The sequence below is a fragment of the Diabrotica virgifera genome, chromosome 3 (assembly GCF_917563875.1).
Source record: "Diabrotica virgifera virgifera chromosome 3, PGI_DIABVI_V3a".
Taxonomy (NCBI): Eukaryota; Metazoa; Arthropoda; class Insecta; order Coleoptera; family Chrysomelidae; genus Diabrotica; species Diabrotica virgifera.
The window spans coordinates 245237186-245261203 of record NC_065445.1 but is presented as its reverse complement, the minus strand read 5'-3'; the positions used below and the strand labels follow the sequence as shown (position 1 = coordinate 245261203).

Here is a 24018-nt window from a genome sequence, read left to right as displayed (position 1 = left end):
AGCCCCACAGGGGCCCCATATCAAGGTTTGTCGCGAGGCCCTTTTCCACGACTGATATGGGATGATGCTAAAAAAAATGTTCAAAAAGCAAGAATGCTTGTACAGAATATAATGGAAACATGCTGTATCGTCACTGAAAATTTTACAATTTTATGGACAAAGCTTACAAAGAGTCGAAAAAAAAAACAATAACAAATACAGTTTACTGAAATTGCATAAATCGTCAATATTAATACAAAATAAAAGATAATGATATAATAAAACAAAACAATATATTGCAAAATTTAAATAAATTGCAAATTACATAATGCCATACAACTTTAGGAACTAATAAGTTTTGCGTGTATTTATAACACCCAAATATAAATAATATTAATAAACTCTAATAAATCGAAGTCGAAAAATAGACTTGAATTGTTGAAACTCATTGTTTGAAAACAAATTCAGTTTTTTCAATCCAAGGGTGAATGGACATTGAAAATGAGCTTAAACAAAGAAGCTCTGTTCTTATGGTATAACGGCGAGCGGCCGGCAAACAGATATACATAAATACAATTTATAGATAGAGAACATATTACACGAAAATATACCCAAACAATACACACTGCTTCAAAAATGCAAAGGTAAAGCGATTACAAAATTGCAATTTGGCATTGTACATTATACAATATGTCACACACAGCCAACGGTGAATGGACAATGAAAGGTAGCTTGAAAACAAAAAAAGGTTTGTTGTTATGGAATAACGGCGAGCGGCAGAGAATAGAACATAGATAAATATAATTTATATACAAATAAAGAATCCATTACACGAAAATGTCGATATACAAACAATATACACTGTTTCAAAGAGTTTTAATAGTGAAATAATTGTAGAATATTTTGTTAAATTTTTTTAAATTGAATTTTGTTTCGGTCTGCCGCGCTGGCGCTCTGGAATGTCGGGGGCCCCGTATAATTGATACGGCGGTAGCTACGCCTCTGACACATAATCAACATTAGTGCAGAATTTGGTTAACTTAGATAAGGAAGTTGCAGAGAAAAAAAATGAAGAGGTCACTCATACCTATAGGATACTCGTACCTATTAATGTTTTAACAAAAAAAACGGCAATTGTAGGTCTGACCCAGGCTGACCAAACTTATGTGGTGGTCCCTTTATCTTTATTTAGAGAAAAAAGAACCGTATTTTAGCAACATATTTTCTTTTTGTAGAACGAAAACCTGCTGTCATCTTTACCGCAAAGTTGTTTATTGTGTGATACTCACTTTTCTGGACCATCGGCTCTAGCCGCCCATGTTTTTGAATTCCACGGGATCGACATGTCCGAAGTTGTGTCTTCCGGATCGGGGGAGTCTTTTCCAGAAAAGAGCAAAAAGAAGTTACCAAATCTCGTTAAAATATCTGATCTCAAAAAGACTGATTCACTAGGTATGTATTACAACTATACATTGACGTTAAGAGGTTTGTCTTTTTAGTATTGCATATAGCCGCTTAGAGGGCGCCACCAATAAAATCTTCCGACACAAATGTAACCTCAATCTTTTGTGGACATAAATCCAGATTTTCATTGCGATACAACAAGTCGTGTAAATACAATGAACTTTTGAAATTAGCAAGTCGGTCGAAAAATTGATCTTAGCCGAGAACATTTTCGAGCAATATTTTTTTACAATTTTCTGATATGATTATCCCAACAGCAATGTCACGCTGAAATGGTTTCTGTGTTTGGGAATGAAGCATCACACAAGTCAACTATTTCCCGCTGGTATTGCGAATTTCAACGGGTCGCTCCAGTCTTAGCGACGAATCCAAACCAGGTCCACCCAAAACATCAGTCACACAGCAAACAATTGATGCGGTTCATCAGCTAATTAAGGATGACCGCCGTGTAACATACCGGGAGATAAAGGCATCTTTGGGCATTTCAAAGACCTAGATTCAGAATATCCTACATGAAGAACTGGGTGTTGCGAAGTTGATTTCCCGTTGTATCCCCCATTTGCCCACAGAAGAGCAAAAGTGGTTCTCGTCGGATCTACCCCAAAATCCCGACAGCCACAATCCCGACACGCCAGAATCCCGACAGGCCAAAATCCCGACAGGCCAGAATCCCGACGGGCCAAAATCCCGACAGGCCAGAATCCCGACAGGTTTGATAAGTTTCTTTTTAAAATATAATTACATTTATTTCTTGTTTTTTGTTTATGGCTATCTGTTTTTTATTTTTTGTTACTAAACAAAAGTATTTTGTATTAAAAGTATTAAACAAAAGTCGGAATTTTTACTTATGCGAGGATTGTTGCATGTCAAGATTTTAGTCTGTCGGGATTCTGGCGTGTCGGTGTTTTGGCCGTCGGGATTTTGGGCGGCACCGGTTCTCGTCAATTGGTGTCGAAAAACATTGGAACGGTTCAACAAAGGAAGCTCAAAAACATTTATAGTATTGTTAGTGGCGATGAATCTTAGATTTACTTCTACGAACCGGAAAGTAAACGCCAATCCGCTGTACGGGTGTTTCACGACGAGGAAAAACCAATAAAAGTGATCTGTTCTCGAAGTCTGTCAAAGAAAATAGTCGCAACTTTTGTGTCAAAATTTGGTCATCTGGCAACAATTACTTCAGAATATCGAAGAACGGTTATTTCTGATTGGTACATAACCGTTTGTTTACCAGAAGTTATCGCGAAACTCCGACAAAGCAACACACAACAGCGAATCATCCTACAACAGGACAATGCAAGTGCTCACTCTGCCCAAAAGACAATAGAGTTTTTGGAGCTTCAAAACATCGAATTGTTAAAGCATCCACCGTATAGCTCCGATCTAAGTCTTAACGACTTCTTCACGTTCCCAAAGATCAAGAATTTAATGCGTGGGCAGCGATTCCAGTCGCTAGAAGAAACCATCGATGTCTTTAAAACAGCTATTTTGCAGGTGTCAACTGAAGACTGGAATAACTGTTTTACCATTTGGTTTGAATGTATGCAAAATGTATCTATGTTGGTGGGACATATTTGGAAAGCAATTAAATACTTTAAATTCTATATATTTTTTGTTTTTATGGCTATTGGGACCGTGCAAGTTCGGAAAAGCGACACCTGGTTTCATAGCTCAGCAAATTTTTTCGCACTTTTAATTGTATTGACCAATTGCATTAGCCCTGGTTGCTGGATAATTGTCAAGGCCACAGTATAAGAAGAAAAATTAAGACTGAGGTTATGTTATTAAAAGGTAAACAATAAGGATGTTCACAAAAAATTTAATAGTCATTTTAAACATGTAAAACGGTTAAGAAACACCCTAGGAATAATTGTCTAACATATTAAGAAAATTAAAAAAGCCTGTCTATGAAAATCTTGTGATCCTACCCGTTTGACGTTAGTTCGGGTCATTTTATTTTGTATTTTGTTCCATAGATAAAAGGGGGGGGGTTGTGTTCCCTTATTGTTTTATCAGGGCTAACGTGGAGTTTTATGGTGAATTTGTTTAGTTTAAAGTGGATAGACTGTTTCTTAGGACATATTTTGGGTAGTACAAATAAATAAATAAAATGAAATGTTTTAAAATAGCTGATTCGCTTAATCTACCTACTGTACATGTAACAATGGTGAATGGTGTCTGATTTATTGTCATCTTGTAAAGAAATAAATCAACCACAGAGTAGTGGAATGTTTATTTTAATAAGGTACAGGGGCGAAAAAAAAAGAAAATTAAGTGTGATTTTTAATTTCAAATATTCCATTCAAAGGAAAATTTTTGTTTATTCTAACTGATTTTCGGCCCTTAGTAATAATGTAATTCTTAATTCTGCGTTCAAATTGTTCAAAAATATTAGTTTTCTCAGGATTCGAAAACATTTATGCATTTAAATAGCATTTGCCCCAGATTTTGCCTACTAATTTAAATGTCTAGTTTATGGGGCTGTCGGTAATAAATATGTACTTTATTACTACGTTATGGACACCAAGACTTTTAAACCTCCAGACAAATTGAAAGATCATAAACTAGGTACTTGTAAAAATTTTTCTTGCTAACTCATTTCTTTGCCTGGATATTTAGAAACAGATATTTAGAAGTCCAAAATACGAAGTTTTCGGCTGTAGGTATTAAGAATTTTTATAATTTATTTTTTTATAACCAAGCTAACTTAAATCTAAAACATATAATAGAATTGGGTAAAAAAGAGTATGTACTTATTTAAAAACTCATTTATTTAGGATAAGATCCATAACTTACAATAAAGAAGTGATCTTCGCAAGAGAAAAGCTTGGTTTTTATTGATAGGTACATACTTCTTTTTTACGTGTCTTTTTACGATTTAAATTAGCTGGAACTGTAATAAAAATCTTGTCACAATTGTTTTTAGGGGTATTTACACACCAAGGAATAAAACACCACTTATTTGGTTTCATTTTTACTAATTAAATACGTAAAGAACTGCACACATTCAAATAAACTTCGTAAATAAGTATACAAAACTATTCGTCGATCAAAGACAATACGACTGCTGACATCACAGACCGTAGTCTCGATGCAGGGTACCGTTTTTCTAGCCTCCAAGAAAATCAACATTATGAACTCATTTATCTTAAAAAATATACATTTTTAAACAGTTTTATGATTGATACGTTTTTATATATCTTATAATCTATTGCAATTAACTACATATATTTAAAAATTAGTGAACATCCCTATTGTATGTAGTAAATAAAATTAATTATTAATGCAGTACTGCAAGCAAAATACAATTAATTAAATTTAATTTTATATAACATTTGCATATCATATCAATATTGTGGAGCAACATATAGTTTTTCTTCTTCAATGACAGTAGGTATGAAATATACGTAAAGGACATCGCACACATCTTATGGAAAATATAATGTCACTCAAATTCAATAAAATTTATACGAATAGATTCGTTTTAAATTAACGGTCAAATCTTATCATTGCGCCAACTCTTAATTATGATTAATTACGGCGCAAATTGCAATTAAAGTTTATCGAAATCAAATTTTTTAGTCAGTAAAAGTGTCAGGTGCAATCACTATTGCTCTGGGTGCTATTCAAAAGAGCTTAAACCCCGCTGGGCCTAAGCGGATTAGTGAAACTAATCCGCTGATTTATGGAGTACCGACAATTTGGGTATTATAAAATATTTTTTCTCTCTCTAACTTATGTACGTATCCATTTGATTTCAGATTTATTTATATCAATTTCTGCTCTTATTATTGAAGATATGGAGTTGGCGCAATGATAAGATTTGACCGTTAATTTAAAACGAATCTATTCGTATAAATTTTATTGAATTTGAGTGACATTATATTTTCCATAAGATGTGTGCGATGTCCTTTGACAATTTCAATTGATAATATGAATTATTTAAGAAAGTTTCAAGATTTCTCCGATATTTGCACGATCTTTTCTCGTATCCCCTCCAAGTACTTGTACACCGCGAATATGCAAAACTAAAAAGACAACCCATAATAGTTATTTGAGATGTATTAACCACATTACTTACCAAAAGTTTTTGTTGTTTTGACACGAAGAATGTGTTCTGTTTTAGAAAATAACCAGTTCTGTGACCTTCAACAGGATCCTCATTCCATGTATTGTCCAAATTGTTCCAATGTATTCACGAGTAAGCAAGATCTGATGATGCATTTAAGACTCAAACACGCACAAATCGCTGGTTTCGTTTGTGGGATATGTTTGCATCAGTGCTCTTCGTACATGAACCTAAAGGTGCATTTGCAGAGCTGCTCCAACACTCAACTACCCTCTACCAAATATATCTGCCAGGTGTGCCAATATGGAGATGATAACTTCAAGTGGCTGGAGAACCACGTTTTGGTGCACGATTTTTTAATCGAGGCTTGTAAAAAACAGATGAAGATGTTCGATCCCGAAGACTTTATTGATATTAACGAGGCGATTGGTAATACACCATACAAAGGATTGAGTTGTGCAGATTGTGGTGTGAATGAATTTTATTCTTTTAAGGAATTTAGTGCGCACAGGAGAAATAAACACAGTAACTTCCATTGTGATCTATGCAATAAGTTTTATGGTAGAAATTCTCATTTGTGGAAACACGTTAACAGATTGCACAAAGGCCATCCAAGCATTACTTGCCAGCTGTGTTATAAAACCTCGGCTTCCAAATACCATCTTTCCCAGCATTTTAACAAAATCCATCTAGCGAAAGGCGGGAAAAAGTCTTCCTCTGCCGAACTGGTGGAAAAAGAAAATTCACTCAAATTTTCTTCCTTCGATTTTTTGTCTATAAGAGACAAGTTTATCAAAGAGGAACTGGAGTATACTAGCGATCAAGATGAAAATTCTAACCACTCGGATCAAGAGGACGATCTAGTCATTAAAGAAGAGTACGATGATGATGTTAAAGATGACAATCTCAGAGAACCCAAAGAAATAGATTCTTCCCATGACATGTACACTAATATCATAACCAATTATACTCCTCCAATAAACGAAGGCGACTTTAAATGTCCAAAATGCTCGAAGGGTTTTAATAAAAAACTTTTGTTGAAGAAGCACAAGAAGAACTGTAGACCGAGGATGCAAAAAGATCTGCTAACCAGATGTAAATCGTGTGCTAGGATCTTTAAAGATCGTCAGAGTCTCGCCAAGCATCTCATCAATTATCATTCTGAGTACACTTGCGAAATATGTACCGAAAAAGTACAAAGTAAATGCGAAATCGTTTCACATATCAGGTTTAGGCATCCAGGTTGTCCTCTGTTTTGTAGAATATGCACAAATGTTCTCAGAAGCAAAAACGATCTACAAGAACACGTGAGAAATCATTTTGATTCGCACATCTGCCAGTTCTGCGGCGATTCACTCCCGAGCAAAATAAAACTCAAAATGCACATACTCAGTTTACATCGAAAGATATTGAGTCTGTCGTGTGGGATTTGTTTGAAGTTGTTTGAAAATCAGCACGTTTTGAGAGATCACGTCAAACTGGTACACAAAAACGAGCTGGCGCCTCTAACTTCCTGTCCGATTTGCGGGAAGAATTACGGATCGAAGTGGAAGACGTATGATCACATCAACAAATCGCATGGTAGAATATTCAGAGCTTGCAAAACGTGCTTGGAAGTGTTTGATAATGATGCTCAATTACAGGCGCATTGTGACGTTACTGCTCACGGAGGCCAAGTGGGCAGCGCCAATGCTGCCGCGCTCAGAAACAGTATTATGGCCCATATTAAGTCTGCGATGAACGAAGCTGCACAGAACGAACACGACAACAACGACGACACTGATAGTGATGAAGAAGGTAAGTTGTAATGTATGAATGAATTCATATCTTCTATTATACAGGGTGTTTGGTAAAGAATGGGCCAGAGGTTAACCGTAAATTCCTGATGTTAAAATAGGTGGATTTAAGCTAACTTACCTTAGTACGAAAGTTGATAATAACCGAAATACCGGGTGTCAAAGTTAAACTTTTATTTTATTTATTTTTGAATATTTCCTGACACGCATGGAACAACAACACGAAATTTGGTACGTGGTGCTGGTACTGTACACCCTAGCAAATTATGTTAAACAAACGTTTCTGGCTACTACCAGAGGCGCACGACTAGGGAACGTGAATGGTTAACCCCTCCCAAATTCTACGCCACTAGCGGAATTTCTATTTTAGTGCAATTTTTGGATTCTCCAATACTTTCTATGTAAATAATATACTCTTCATTCGCAACGATAAAGCGATTAGTTTTCGAGATATTTGAAGCTAAAAACGAAGGAGCACATTAATCAAAATAACTGTGCCTTTTCATTTTTAACTTCAAATATCTCGAAAACTAATTACTTTATCGTTACAAATGAAGAGTATGTTAATTGCATAGAAAGTATTGGAGAATCTAAAAAGTATGCTAAAATAGCAGTTACGTCGGTGGCGTAGAATTTGGGAAGGGTCAACCCTTCACTTTCCCCTGTCGTACGCCTCTGGTATTAACCAGAAAGGATTATTTAACATAATTTAGTAGGGTGTACAGTACCTACACTTTCTGTCAAGTATCATAAGGATATGTCAAATAGTTTTAAAGTACCGGGCACAAATAATTCTTAAAGTTTTAAATGAAGAATAAATTATTTAAAAAAAATATTACTTTCAAACAATTTGACATATCCGTGTCATACTTGGCAGAAAGTGTAGGTACTATACACAGAGGCGTACTACAGGGGAAAGTGAAGGGTTGACCCTTCCCGAAATCTGCGCTACTGACGTAACTGCTATTTTAGCATAATTTTTAGATTCTCCAATACTTTCTATGCAATTAATATACTCTTCATTTGTAACGATAAAGTCATTAGTTTTCGAGATATTTGAAGTTAAAAATGAAAAGGCACAGTTATTTTGATTAATGTATTATGCTCCTTCGTTTTTAGCTTCAAATATCTCGAAAACTAATCGCTTTATCGTTACGAATGAAGAGTATGTTATTTACATAGAAAGTATTGGAAACTCAAGAAATTGCACTAAAATAGAAATTCCGCCAGTGGCGTAGAATTTGGGAAGAGTCAAGCAATCACGTTCCCCCGTCGTACGTCTCTGGTATTACGTTTATTTAACATAATTTAGTAGGGCGTACAGTACTAGCACCACGTACCAAATTTCGTGTTGTTGTCCTATGCCTGTCAGGAAATATTCAAAAATAAATAAAATAAAAGTTTAACTTTGACACCCTGCATTTCCGTTATTATTATCAACTTTCGTACTAAGGTAAGTTAGCTTGAATCCATGTATTTTAACTTCAGGAATTTACGGTTAACTTATTGCCCATTCTTTACCAAACACCCTGTATAAAAATGAATCCTTATTTCACTATGTTATGGCATGACTTGAGAACGACTTTCCAGAACGAAGTATATCCATTGGGCAGCCTGTACTCTCAATTTCACGATATTTTACTACTCGTTAGATTTATTTAGGGTTTCATGGCATCTCTTAATATAATATGGCATCTCTTAATGGGAATATAACAAAACTAATAAATTGAGGTAAAAATAAAATAAAAATCTGTGGCTAACGGAACCGCATCCAAGCCATTTTTTCACACACACACACACACACACACACACACACACACACACACACACACACACACACACACACATGGCATCTCTTAACACGATAGTTCGTAACCCGAAAATGCGTAACGGCGAGAGTTTGTAACTATACATATTTAATTTTTTTAGCACATTTAGTATTACTGAATTAAATAAAAAAATGCATTTTGCATACATTACTACATATACTAAAAGGAATGCTACTTTTTGAAGACCACTTCTTTTTAGATATATTTCATACATATTTTCGCATATACAGTGATGAGCGCGGTAATAACCAATATAACGCAAAAGATGGAAAACATATTAAGTTGTGAGATAAAAAGAAATGAAACTAGTGGACGTGGGAGATTTAGCGATAAAAACCTATAAACTGTCTACACGAAGTTCTGATATTCCATGTAGCAACCTGTATATAAATTCATTAAATCGTTATCATTTTTCTCGCGTGATCATCGTCGTTTAATCAGTCCGGCTGTTCCTCCTTGAATATTATTCACAACTATATTTTTTCTGGTAGTGTTATTTGTGGTGAGCGTGGAGTGACTTGCCTTGTTCCATCGGTTGGCTGTACAATGACACACTTTAAATACCCTTCAACTGGGCAACCGAGGGTACCATCAGTGTCTTCGTAATTGTGTGGTCTAACCACGTTGTGTTTTAATTTTTATCATTTTGTGAATTAACCAAATTACTAATATTTTTAACGGCCCCACTGACGCGGTGTAATAAATATTCTTGAGGATAGGATGTTCAACACATGGGTCTGACCCATCTTATCATAAAGTAAATACAGTAAAACCTCGATATAACGGACTAATTGGGGGGACGGGGTGTCCGTTAAAGCCGAAAGTCCTTTATATAAAAATAGGTTTAAAATAAATAAAAAACTTCTTTTTTGAAAATATGTACACTGTATTTAAATGTAAACAAGAATCACAAACAAAATTCTATTTAATTATCTTTAGAAATTCGTCGTGAAGTGACGTTGTTTGATATCGACACGCTTGCTTCGGTAATCCTGCTTTGAAAAAGAAATCAAGTTTTGTTTGCACTTTTGAAGTTTGCTGTTTTTTTATAATCAACTCTCTAAAATTACGAAATTGTGTATAATACCGTTGAACTTCGTTGTCTGAATAATCAATAAATGTTATTAGATCGTTAAGATGCGATCTTACCTCTGCCTCTGAGAACTTCATTTTTTGCAGTGTTGTTTTGTCTTTTTTGCTATCTTCACTTCACATGTTTTAGGGTCATAACTTCATGTGTTATTTCACTTTCAGTCGTGATATTATACCCAGGGACACCTTTATCTACTTCTAGCCATTGTAAAGTAAAACATCTCAGCTACCTACTTCTTCTCCGGCATTATTAGATATGTATTGTCTTACAGAAATCAGGAATTTCCAACCCTTCTAATCTCATGTCTGCACCTTGGCCAACAGACATTTTTTTTTACTAGATATTCGTTTGGTTTCCAAAATTATTCCCTGATCCATGGGTTGAATATGCGATGTTGTATTTTTGGAAAAAACATACAACTAAAGTTTCTAGGTAGGTGTAGCATTTGGGGTACATGGGGACCCCGTTGGTATTCAATGTATCTTGGTATGTGACAGGTTAAGCATGCATCAACAGGACGTTTCTAATTTTTTTACATTTGACCGGATTTTTCGTCCGTTATATCCGAAGTCCGTTATATCGAGGTTTTACTGTATTCACTAATTTTACAGTACTGTGGGGTTGTACTGTGCTCTCTGTCGCTTTCACTATTATATATTATTATCTCTCTTTGTCGACGTTGAAATTAGTAAACACTTGAAGCTCGCTTTAACACGCGCTTCAACCTCGTCATGGGTCCGACACTTTACCGGCGTTCACCACGAAGGGGTGTGAGAGTCAGAAATGAGTAGGGGAGACTATGTGAGGCTAGCTGGATACCGCATCATACGCGTCATTGTTTTCGAACCCAATGCCTTTCTAGTTTTCTCTAAGTTAAATTTATATGAAATATGTCTCAAAACTATGATAGCAACCTTTGTACTGTACTGTGATCTCATGTAGTATTTTAATAATTAGTAATATTATTGTTCTAGGCGAATCAGATGGAGAATACCACAAGCAACATTACGATGAACCTAAATTATTTTTATCCCAGGATGCTAAAATATCATTATTAGAAAAGCGACTGTTGGGTAAAACGTCGACTGATGACGAAAGCAGTATTAAATCCAAACCAGCATTAAGTAGTAGCAATAAGAAAATGAAATTGTCTGTGAACGAAATTAAACAAAAACCGTTTAACAAGAAAGAAGATGAATCAGATATGAACAATCCCCAAACAAACTCCTCCAAACGCACAGTGTATGTTAATAGCAATGATCCTTCGTACTGTGAAATTTGCTATAAAACCTGGCCTGCTAAGAAGCATCTTTGGCAACACTATATTCGCTGCCACAAGACTGTAGCGGCAACGGTATGCGGAATATGCTTAAAAACAAATGACAGCTACAAATCTTTGCAAAAGCATTTGAGAGACAATCACCCAAAGTTGCTCCATGGCCAAGGATTCGGTTCTAACTTTATTTGTAGAATATGCGGAAGGTACCACAATGCTAGCTCAAAGTTAAAATTACACATGGTAATACACGAAAACTTTGATTGGACGCTTATAGAAGATAGTAATAAATCTGAAAAAGTAGTGGTTTCTAAACCCACCTCAAACGGCTTTAAACTTGAGAAAGAAGAAACTGACAGAGAGGAATATACTGATAATATTAATTATGAGAGTTTGATCGAACAAGTCGAATGCTCTTCACAGTCAGACAATGATGAATCTGACAACGACCAACCGTTACAAATCAAAGTGGATTATTCTTCAGAAGTACAAGAAGATACCGAGGATTCGATAATGTCGTCCAACACTAATCATGGTCAAATCATCAACGACAAACCACCAGAACCAGTGCAACCCAAGCCTGCTCAACAGCCGGAATATTCCTCTTCCAGCGACGATTCCAGTTCTAGTTACACCGACGGAAGCAAAAGTGAATCTTCCGATGACGACTGTTCTCAAGGATCTCAATCGTTACCGCCACATAACAAATTCAACCCGAGATCTAACTCCAACACTGCGGATTCGGTGCTGGACAGCAACATCTTCAACAGAAAGCCAGAAGAGCTGGACTCTGCTATCAAGTCGATCAGTTACGAGTGTATGGAACCGGTGGATCTGAACGTTGTCGACGATTATTGCGAATTACAGAATAACTGTCTCAACGAGAATGAGATTGAGTCTGCAGTTGGTAGTATTCTTTAAACGTCTGTATATAGTTAACAGATTCTGTTATTTTTCTTAAACGGTTAGCTTTACTATGTGGACTTACCAGTACATCTGAAGTAATTTTATAAGCAGTAGACAAAACCCTATTTGCAGGAAATATTAATATAGTAACAGGTCATACTTGGTAAACAGTTATCGCTACACTTGATAAAAATGGATTAAAAAAATGGTTGTATCACAAAAAATTGTACTAAAAAATCCTTTATAAAAGGTATATTTATTAAAAAACCCTCAAAGGGCCACATCGACATTACAGAACGTTTTCGATCTACAAAGATCATCATCAGTGCTGTTGCAGGCAAATCACATGCTGAGCCACCAAAAATACATGGGTAAAAACCCTTTAAATGTTAACAAAATATGTCACAGTTATATAATTATAAAAAAATCCAAGTAATGGATCAAAATACATAAGGATGTGGCCTTTGGCATCCTATGACTCCCCACAGGGTACTTGGGTTGTTCGTTAGAAAGTATGTCTTTACATTGAGGACAGTGAAGCCATGCCTTGTGGGGATATATAGGATGCCAAAGGGTTTGTACTTATGTATTTTTGGCGGCTCAGAATGAGATTTGCCTGTAACAGCACTGATGATCTATGTAGATCGAAAGCATTATGTGATGTAGATGTGGCCCTTTGAGGGTTTTTTAATAAATATACCCTTTTATAAAGAGTTTTTTACTAAATTTTTAACGCATTTTATATTTTTCATATTATAATATTCTTCGAACTCCTTTTTTGATATGTTATTAAAACTGATGTTGCTAAAATCACTTTATCGATTTTTCTCTTTTCTCGATTATTAATGTTTATTGATGCCAATGGCCATTAGTTGTCGATGCATTAGCTAAATAAAAAAAAATTATTGCATAGTATATAAATTATTATAATCACTGAATACATAGTTAGTGAAAAAATAATTCTATTAATTACATTAATGAATAATTTAAGCAATTATGCAAGTAAGGATTGTCCAAGAATATTCAAAAACTAAACCAAATAGCCATCTTAATTTTGCTGGTGAAGTTAATACTACACTACAGTATAAAGAGGGACAGTAGAACCACTCTCCGAAAAATTGGAAGTAAAATCTGCATTGCTAGTCGCATAGAAACGTACGGGTTTTATACTGTGACTACACGCTGTCGACAACTAATATACTCGCTAATGTTTACTTCTCAGCTCACAGTGTTGTCATTTATAAGGTGTTTATCTAATTTAAAACTCAAAAGTCTGCAATAGAGGAAGATTACACTAAAATTATGTTTATATTGATTTTTTTATGTATTTAAAAATTTGGTTAACCAATTAATTTATTATTTAGAATAATCTGACAATGAAAGAAATGGCTTAGTACTTATATCGTTGGTTCCTGTTGTAAACATTCTAAAAAATACCACTACAATTTTTGCTCATATATTAACTATCGTTATTTAGTCGTAGAAATTAAGTTTCAAATGAATTTGTTGCTCAGATTTTGTCTACTGCTTAGATGTGTATATGGTTATTAATTTTGATTAATTTATATGTATATTTGTGATGTGATGCCATATTATTTTTGATGAGATTTCTTTATAAACGTATCTTGTAGATCTGTATCTCCGGAAGTTGTTTCGATTCGGTTTTGAAATATTTTACTAGTCATAAGGCACCTACTTTATACTACCGAATATCTTAGGGATTTTTGATAAAATGTATAAGCACGAAAACAACAAGAACACTGTTCAAAGATGTTTTATATTGTTGATTTTTTTTTGGTTATTTAATTGAATTTTGATGGGTATGTAATTTGTGACATAATATATATGCCTGGTAACCCAGGTGTTAATGTTAACCCTTTCGTTCACGAATTAAATTTCTTTAAGCTAAAAATCTGAATTTTTGATATTAGTTTTATATTTTAAAATGCACAGTTTGTTCACTACAAGATGCCCTCATTTGAGGACATCGTGAGCCAATGGAGTAAAAGTATTAGATATGTTTTTAAAATACTGACAAAAAACAAATCTAAAGTATTTCATTCAATAAGTAATGCATGGTATCTTATAAAACAATTATTTTAATTACTTATATAATTTTTCCGTTGACTCACAACGTCCACAAACGAGTTCATGCTTTTTGAGAAAAACCACGGTAGCTCATTTTAAGTAAAACCGCTATTAACAGTAGTTTTTTAAGAAATTCTACTACTTATCAACACCATGCGACATATTCAATACAAATTGTTAACATTTTATATCGAAAGAAACTCGAATGAATTGTCACTGTATACACCAGTCATAAGTAACTATAGAAACCCATATTTCAACAAGTTAAATATTTTGTTCCAACAGCGTTAGATATCAGCACAAGTTGGTACTCAGTGGACGGAATAGGATGTCCATAATCGGGGACAATGTGTTACAAGGGTAAAAACACATGGAGCATCATACAAAAAATTATAAATAGGTTGTTCCCAATTGAGGACACGGTGAACGAAAGGGTTAAAACGTAATATAATTGGTATAAAGCCAATGTGCATTACAAGTATCTTTGAGTCTCCTTTTACAGCAGCGAATATCTTCAAAAGAACACATTTCACCGGGGTGCAATTACAATTTTTGCCATACTCGTATAATATTATACTCTATTTAATGTATTATTATTATTGAATTGTTTTGAAATTGAAATGAATTATTTTTAAATAGTTTAGAATTAATCGCTATGAGAATTGGATAGAAAATTTGGTCACACGAATGTGGCATTTGCTAATAACGATTCCATTGACAGCAACCTCTTTCTTCCATGGCCATGTAGGTATAGTCGGTTCGCTAAACTCAGACACAACTTTCTAGTGATTTTAGTAAGTATTCAACTATTTTCAATGGGAAATAAGCCACAATTTTACCAAAAAAATGATTTTATTAACGTTTCGACGCCCAAGTCGGGTGTCGTTGTAAAAAGAACAAAATAATACTGATTATTATTACAGTATTATTTTCTTTTTTTTACGACACCCGACTTGGGCGTCGAAACGTTAATAAAATCATTTTTTTGGTAAAATTGTGGCTTATTTCCCATTGAAAATAGTTGATTATAAAAATGCCACAAGGAAATAGCTTCAGAACAACATTTAGTAAGTAATTTTGCCAATTTGGTAAAATTGGCAAAAAAATAATTACTAAATAGTTAGTAATTTTGCCAATTTTGGGAAAATTGGCCAAAAACAAAAAAATTACCTACTAAAATCACTAGCCAGTTGTGTCTGAGTTTAGCGAACCGACATATACATTGAACATAGTGATTGTTATTCGTGCTTTCCGTTATCAATTATCCTTAAAAGACACGAGAACAAATATGGAGACATGATCTAATTTTATTAAATGCAGCAATTAGGTTAATTTTACTCCAGCGTGTACTCTATGGTACGTTACTTGTTTTCAAACGAAATATTTGCTTTATAAAACCCTCGCATTACTTCTACAAAAAAAGTATTATCTAGTCTATTATTTTCAAAGTATGTATTGTAAACGGGGTTTTTATCATTACGAGGCACATTTTTCTTAGAAAACAATGTAAAATGGTACACCTGGAACTGTATTATAGGGTAAATGTGCATTTCAGAGCAATCATATTCCTAATGATGCACAACTGACACACACGTGTGTGTGCTGTCAATTGCAGACTCTAACACGAACGTGGCAACTTAAGGATGATTAACTCAAGGTCGCTGAAGATGAAGCTTTGGACGGTGTCTTGTCCTGTCTTGTGACTGTCACTGTAAAAGAGACGCCTTTGAGATGTGGTTGTTTTGAAGGATGCTGAAGATCTCTTGGACAGAGCATGTGGCCAACAACGAGGTGCTGAGAAGAATGGGGACTGAGAAAGAACTCCTAAATATTGTAAAAAACAGAAAAACAAGTTATCTAGGACATATTTATTTACAGAGGAGAAAGATACAACTTTTTACGACTCATAATGGAAGGGAAAATGGAAGAAGAAAATGCTCCTGGCTGAAGAATGTAAGAGACTGGACAGGCATAGTAGTACGTTCTTTAATGGTAAAATATTGCAAAACCTCTAAATTTTAAAGAACCGCTTGGATTGACATGAAATTTGGCATACACATAGCTAACAAGTCGAAGAAAAAAAGTGATATTGTGCCAATATGTGCTTTCTCCCCGGGGGTGGTTTTCACCCCCTCTTGGGGGTGAAAAAGTATTCGTCCAAAGTAAGTCCGGAAATTGATAAACTGACTAATTTTAAGTAAGTTTTGTTCTATAGAGTTTTTTCACTAAATCAATACTTTTCGAGTTATTTGCCAGTGAATATGTTCATTTTTTTCAACAAAATAACCACGCGTTTAGACGGTTTGTTGCAAATAACTCAAATTGTAAGTATTTTGTCGAAAAAACATTCGTACCAAAAATATAGTCTGTAAAATTTAAAAAAAAAATGATGTATATATCACGTTTATATACCTAGTAGAAGCAGAGTTATAGCTAATTAAAAATAGGTTCATATTCGTCAAATTCCAAATGGAATACTTTAACGTGAAATAACCAAAAATGAAGCACATTTCCGGGAAAACTCATTACAACTTATTTAAAGTGTTTAAAAAAGCTTCATTTTTGTTTTATAAAAAAATTTCTAGCATCAAAAGTAAACAAGTTACGCCCAAAATAAAGTTAGTCCCTTTTTTTTTGGTAAAACAATCGGGAAAATCACTCCTTAATTAGTATCTCAAATGAACTTAATCGTTACGACTTCACAAGTGTCTTGACTCGTGTATGTATTGTTTATATGATCTGTAAGTTTTATCGGTTCAAAGTCCTTATTTTTGAAAGGGCTGTAGTTAAAAGGGGTTGAACGAGTCACTGATCACGAATGTATACAAATTTAGAAACAGCAAATCTTAATCAATTTTTGTCTAACAGAAAAACAAAAAAATACATGATATTCGGATAAGCAATGCTGACTTTTTTTGTTTTTCGACATTTTTGGTATCTCTAAAAGTTATTTTAAACAAAAGCATATTTTTCAAAATTAAAATTTTTAAAAATTTTCCTTTAAAACAAAATTTTTTCCAAAATAAGCACTTTGAATCGATGAAACTTACAGATCATATAAACACAACATAAGTAAAATAATTTATGGAGCGGTAACGATTAATTTCATTTAAGTTGCTAATTAGGGGGTGGTCTTTCCGATTTTTTTTGCCAAAACAAGAGGGTTCAACTTTATTTTGAGCGTAACTTGCATAAATTTAATGCTAGAAACTTTTTATAAAAACAGAAATAAAGCTTTTTTTAAACACTTTAAAAAACTTAAAATGGGTTTTCCCCAAAAAGTGCTTAATTTTTTGGATATTTCACTTCGAAGTGAAATTTGGGGTATTTGAAATTTAGTGAATATGAATCTATTTTTCATTGGCTATAACTCTGGTTTTACGAGGTCCAGAGACCGAACGCGTACACCATTTTTTTTTTTACTTTTTTACAGGCTATATTTTTGCTAAGAACGTTTTTTTCGACAATATACTTACTTTTTGAGTTATTTGCGAAAAACCATCTAAAAATGTAGTTATTTTGTTGAAAAATGAACATATTCACTAGCAAATAACTCGAAAACTGTTCTTGGCGAAAAAGCTCTATAGAACAAAAATTACTTAAAATTAGGCAGTTTATCCATTTCCGGACTTATTTTGGACTTACATTTTTTCACCCCCAAGAGGGGGTGAAAGTCACCCCCAGGGCAAAAGCACACATTGGCACAATATCACTTTTTTTCTTTGACATGTAAGCTATGCGTATGCCAAATTTCATGTCAATACAAGCGGTTCTTTAAAATTTAGAGCAAAAACCGTGAAAGAATTGGCTATAGACACACATTCGATACTAAGAACAGCTCAAGATTGGGAACAATTTGCTGTAGTTATAGCCAACCTTCAGTAATAGAGAAGAAACCTTAAGAGGAAGTAAAAGAGACTGCATATAATGAATGATGGAAAGTTGCTGGCGTCTTTTAAGTCATTTACGCAGGTCTTTTAATCTTTAGTTTTGTCTTCGGCAGACTGAAATTTTATCGAGGAATTGTAGAATTACAGCAAATTCTCTGATTTGCTCTTATTATATAGGTTACTCCTCTGAGGGCAGTATCTGTTATTAATTTAATTCTCGTTTTGAGAAGGCACTTTGACGTTTCATGTGATAATTTTACAACCATTTTGCTTTCTCCCTCTCTCTGTATGCGTATTGAGCTAGTGATACTGTTAGCCCTGTCGCCAGTGGGGGTACAACGGCCTCCTTAATTCAGATGGACTAACTTAAGTTCTTTTTATGTATTTTGACCCGTAGAACACGAATTTTTTGGGTAACAGTTGATCCGGATGTCGATAAGATTGTTATAAACAAAGAACTTGACGATTCACATAACAGCGATTTTTCGCAAAACAAAACATTTTTTGTATTTTTCGGGTCATTCTAAGCAAAAAATGTTTTTACAACTTTTTTCGTAGGATGCATAGTTTTGGACATAAACGCGGTTGAACTTTCAAAAAATCGAAAAATTGCAATTTTTGAACCCGAATAACTTTTGATTGAAAAATAAAATAGAAATTCTGCTTACCGCATTTGAAAGTTCAAGTCAAATTCTATCGGTTTTGATTATTTTCATTGCTAAAAATGATTTTTTTTATTGTTAAACAAAGCTATAAACACATACAGTCCCTGGCCATATTATTATGACCACCTATGAATTTTTACAAAAATCAACTATTCCACTAGGTACGTTTTGTTTAATATATGATTTTTAAATTTAATTTTTTTATGCAATGTTAATGTTATGCATTAACTATAACATATTTAATAATAAACAGCAAAAAAATATTTGAAAATAATACATATTTATATTTTTTTAATATTTTGTTCAGCTTCTGACCTGAATCAGATGGAAAATATTTGGGAGCTTTTAAAACGAGAAATTTCCGATGAAAAGGTCACTAACGAAGTTGTTTTGTGTAAAAAACTAATATATCGTTGAAACCACAATGACAAATTGAAGCAAAAAAAATTTAACTGCATTCAAAGTATGCCAAGACGGGTACTAGCGGTAATTAAAGTTAGAGGGGGCTCAGCAAAATATTAAAAAAATACAAATATGTGATATTTTCAAATGGTTTATTGCTCTTTATTATTAAATGTATTATATTTAATAATAAACACCAATAAAACATTTAAAAATATCACATATTTTTATTTTTCCAATATTTTGGTGAGCCCCCTCTAACTTTGATTACCGCTAGTGCCCGTCTTGGCATACTTTGAATGCAGTTAAATTTTTTTTGCTTCAATTTGTCATTGTGGTTTCAACGATATATTAGTTTTTTAAACAAAACAATTTCGTTAGTGACCTTTTCATCGGAAATTTGTAGTTTTAAAAGCTCCCAAATATTTTCCATCTGATTAATGTCAGAAGTTGAACAAAATATTAAAAAAATATAAATATGTAATATTTTCAAATATTTTATTTCTGTTTCTTATGAAATATATTATTGGGACCGTGCAAGTTCGGCAAAGCGACAACTATTTCTACGCTCTGCAACTTTATTCGCACTTTTAATTATATTGGCCAATTATATTAGTCCTGGTTACTGGATAATTGTCAAGGCCATAGTCCAAAAAAATAATAAGAAGAAAAAATAAGATTCAGGTTATGTTATTAAAACGTAAACAATTGTATGTAGTAAATAAAATTAGTTATTAAAATGCAGTACTGCAAGCAAAATACAATTAATTAAATTTACCTTTATATAATAATTGCATATCATATCAATATTGTGGAGCAGAATATAATTTTTCTTCTTCAATGACAGTAGATATGAAATGTACGTCAATTTGACAATTTCAATTGACAATATGAATTATTTAAGAAAGTTGCAATATTTCTCCGCTATTCGCGCACGATCGTTTCTCAATTCCCTTCCAAGTACTTGCACACCGCGAATAGTTAATGAATAACATTAACATTGCAGAACAAAATTAAATTTAAGAATCATATTTTAAACAAAACGTTCTTAGTGGAATAGTTGATTTTTGTAAAAATTCATATGTGGTCTTAATAATATGGCCAGGGACTGCTTGAATGATGTTTTCAATGCATTTCTCATTTGAAATCGAACGAGTAGGCGCGCATACAGACAATTTCTACGTAATTACGTACATTAAAACGCATGGATTGGGCACGGGAAACACTATGTGTTTACAGCTTTGTTTAACAATAATAAAATTAATTATTAGCAATGCAAATAATTAAAACCGGTATAATTTGACTTGAACTTTCAAATGCAGTAAGCAGAATTGCTATTTTATTTTTTAACCAAGAGTTATTCGGGTTCAAAAATTGCACTTTTTCGATTTTTTTGAATTTTCAACCACGTTTATCTCGAAAACTATGCATCCTACGAAAAAACTTGTAAAAATATTTTTTGCTGAGAATCACCCAAAAAATACAAAAAAATGTTTTGTTTTGCGATAAATCGCTATTATGAAATTCCTCAAGTTCTTTGTTTATAACAATCTTCTCGACATCCGGATCAACTGTTAGCCAAAAAATTCGTGTTCTACGGGTAAAAATACATAAAAAAAACTTGGAAAAGTCCATCTGAATTAAGGAGGCCGTTGTACCCCCGCTAGCGACAGGACTGTGTTGTTAGTTATGTTCCCAAGCACTGAAATTTTATTTTTACCTGGCTTTTGGTTGCTCCAAAAGTGGGTCCTGGGACTAGGAAAGATACTTCTTGTTCAAAAGAATATCTATGGACTATCTTGTTCTATGAAAAACTATCTAGAAACAAATCTCACACCAGGTACAAGGCGACAGAAATATGTGAAACTGCCAAGGACAGACCGATCGAAAACTATGGTTACTCGACGTTGTCAGATCAATCAGGTTTCAAAGGTTTTTCGTTTTTTTTTTAAGTTATACTTCTTTAGGCACGATTAAGAGTAAAATTTCATAATTCTGCGCGCATGCGCACACAGACAGTATGGCGTTTAGTTGCTAAATCTTTTAAATTATGTATAAATATATCAGTGAAAGAAAAGGTGTGAAAAGAATATATTTAGTCGAGGCATTGAAGGATTGAAGTGTCGATTTTTTTGCAGTAAGATGGATTTTAATGCGGATTGGTGCGTTGGATTCGTGAGAATGTCAGGAAATTTTGTGAACTAATGTAATGAATAAGAAATCTCAAATTGCATTTGTGAATAAGAAAAATGCATTTCAAAAGTGCATTTTGAAATAGGCAATTATTATGTGCAGGTACCTACATGCTTTTGTGTTTACGAATGTTTTGTATAAATGTACCTATTTACGATAATGTTTCTTCTAAAATTTAGGAATATATTAATTTTATAATACATTTAAGTGTGTAGTAATTTTCTTTACAATTTTTCCCAGCCCGAAGTAGTGGATGTGTGAATTGTTCGTAAGGGGATTTTTCCGCATTCTCTATTTCATTTGTTTGTTTTACTTACCTATTTGTTTTTTTATACCTAATATCGCCCGTGTCTAACAAGTGTCTGCGTAGGCTAGCGGTAATGTGTATCTAGTTACGGACGTGTTAGTACTTGGTTCGATTTCCCATAAGGAAATTTTTTTTGTTTATTATTAATGGTTATTGACATCTTAGACTATTATTATATGGACTTAAAAATGATTAAAAGTAATTAAAATAATTAATCGGGATGTTGCCCAACTATTTACAGAGTTGCAAATTTATAATAAGTGCCTATTTCAAAATGCACTTTTGAAATGCATTTTTCTTATGCACAAATGCAATTTTAGATTTCTTATTCATTACATTAGTTCACAAATTTTTCTGACATTCTGACGAATCCAACGCACCAAACTGCATTAAAATCCGTCTTACTGCGCCAAAAATCGACAGTAAGGCCTTTTTGTGCTTCAATGCCTCGACTAATTAGTGTTTTTTAGTAAATATATTTATTATAATTTTTGTGTCTTTGGATTTGTCTTCCTCAGGAGTAAGATGAGTATTATTAAAACATTTTATTGTATATTTATTATACTTCACCTTGTCTGTTTGTTACCGTGAATTGTCATTAGGTACGTCCGAACCGATACAGACACAGTCCTCGTAGCGTATTTGGTATTATAGCATTCGCCTAGATAATTCGCCTTACTGGTAATAAAAAATCTAATAGAGAAGTCTGCGGAATACAACAAACCATTGGCACTGATATTCGTGGACTACGAGAAAGCATTTGATACCATAAGCCAGCAGAAAATGTTAAAAGCATTGACAGAATGCCGAATAGACCATCGCTACATTAACATGATCAAATATATCTACCAAACGGCAACGGCTAGCGTAAGACTGTCTGAACAACAAACAAATACATTCTGTATACAGCGAGGAGTACGGCAGGGAGACACCATCTCACCAAAGCTGTTCACAACCTTTTTAGAACACACATTTAAGAAGGCAGATCTAAACGAATATGGTATCAATATAAATGGAGAGAAGCTCAGTCATTTGAGATTCGCAGATGACATTGTCCTTATAGCCGATCGTATGGATGATGCAATAATAATGTTGAACAAATTATATTACGCTTCCTTAGAGGTCGGACTAAAGATTAATATCAACAAGACGCAAATAATGACTAATCTGGTGCTAAATCGTAATATTGTTGTTGATGGAATGGATATTGAGCAGACTGCATCTTATAAGTACTTAGGACATGAAATTCGGTTGGGACGAGATAACCAGACGTGCGAACTCCCACGTCGCATAGGATTAGCCTGGGCAGCGTTTGGTAAACTTAACTATGTATTTAAATCGGACTTGCCCATATGCCTCAAAAGGAATATCTTTGACCAATGTGTGTTGCCTGTACTCACTTATGGAGCCGAAACATTAACACTAACAAAAAAGGTAGTGAACAAGATTCGCGTAACTCAGAGGGCTATGGAGCGCCAGATGTTGGGTGTCTCCCTGAGAGACCGAATCCCAAACGAAGAAATACGCCGTAGAACAAAAACAACAGACGCTGTCGAAAAAATCGCGTCGCTTAAGTGGAATTGGGCAGGACACGTCGCCAGATTGCCAGACAACCGATGGACAAAACGTATTGTCGAGTGGAGGCCGCGAGAAGAAGCACTACGGAGCAGAGGACGCCCACTAACCAGATGGGCCGATGATTTGAAACATGTTGTCGGTAACTGGATGCAAGCCGCACAAAATAGAGATGAATGGAAAGAGCTGAGGGAGACCTATGTCCAGCAGTGGACGCGTACGGGTTGATGATGATGATGATTCGCCTAGAGATCGAGATGTCTTGAGATCGAATCCGGAGCAACCCTATACTTTTTTTATTTTTTGAAAGCGGTAAGCACAAAATTAGTTTGGTGTTAAAAAAAATTAAGACAAACTGTTTAAAGTATATTTATTTTTAAGAAATCATATAATACAAGTATAACTTCTTACGTGCGTACAAAGTACACACACATTCTTTTTTTTTTATTTGTTACCTGTTTCGCGGCAAAACTTCCTTCGCTTCCT

At 34.0% G+C, this 24018-nt stretch overlaps 1 protein-coding gene across 1 annotated transcript in view; it reads left to right on the top strand.

Moving 5' to 3' along the window:
* Nucleotides 1–22449, top strand: part of LOC114328682 (zinc finger protein 91-like) — a 68450-nt gene extending 46001 nt beyond the window's left edge. Inside the window, exons 3-5 of the mRNA XM_028277603.2 lie at nucleotides 1215–1431; nucleotides 5570–7309; nucleotides 11205–22449. Of these exons, the coding sequence (XP_028133404.2) occupies nucleotides 1215–1431; nucleotides 5570–7309; nucleotides 11205–12427 (3180 nt within the window). The 3' untranslated portion in view covers nucleotides 12428–22449. The remainder of the gene's footprint in view (nucleotides 1–1214; nucleotides 1432–5569; nucleotides 7310–11204) is intronic.
* The last annotated feature ends 1569 nt before the right edge of the window (nucleotides 22450–24018 follow it).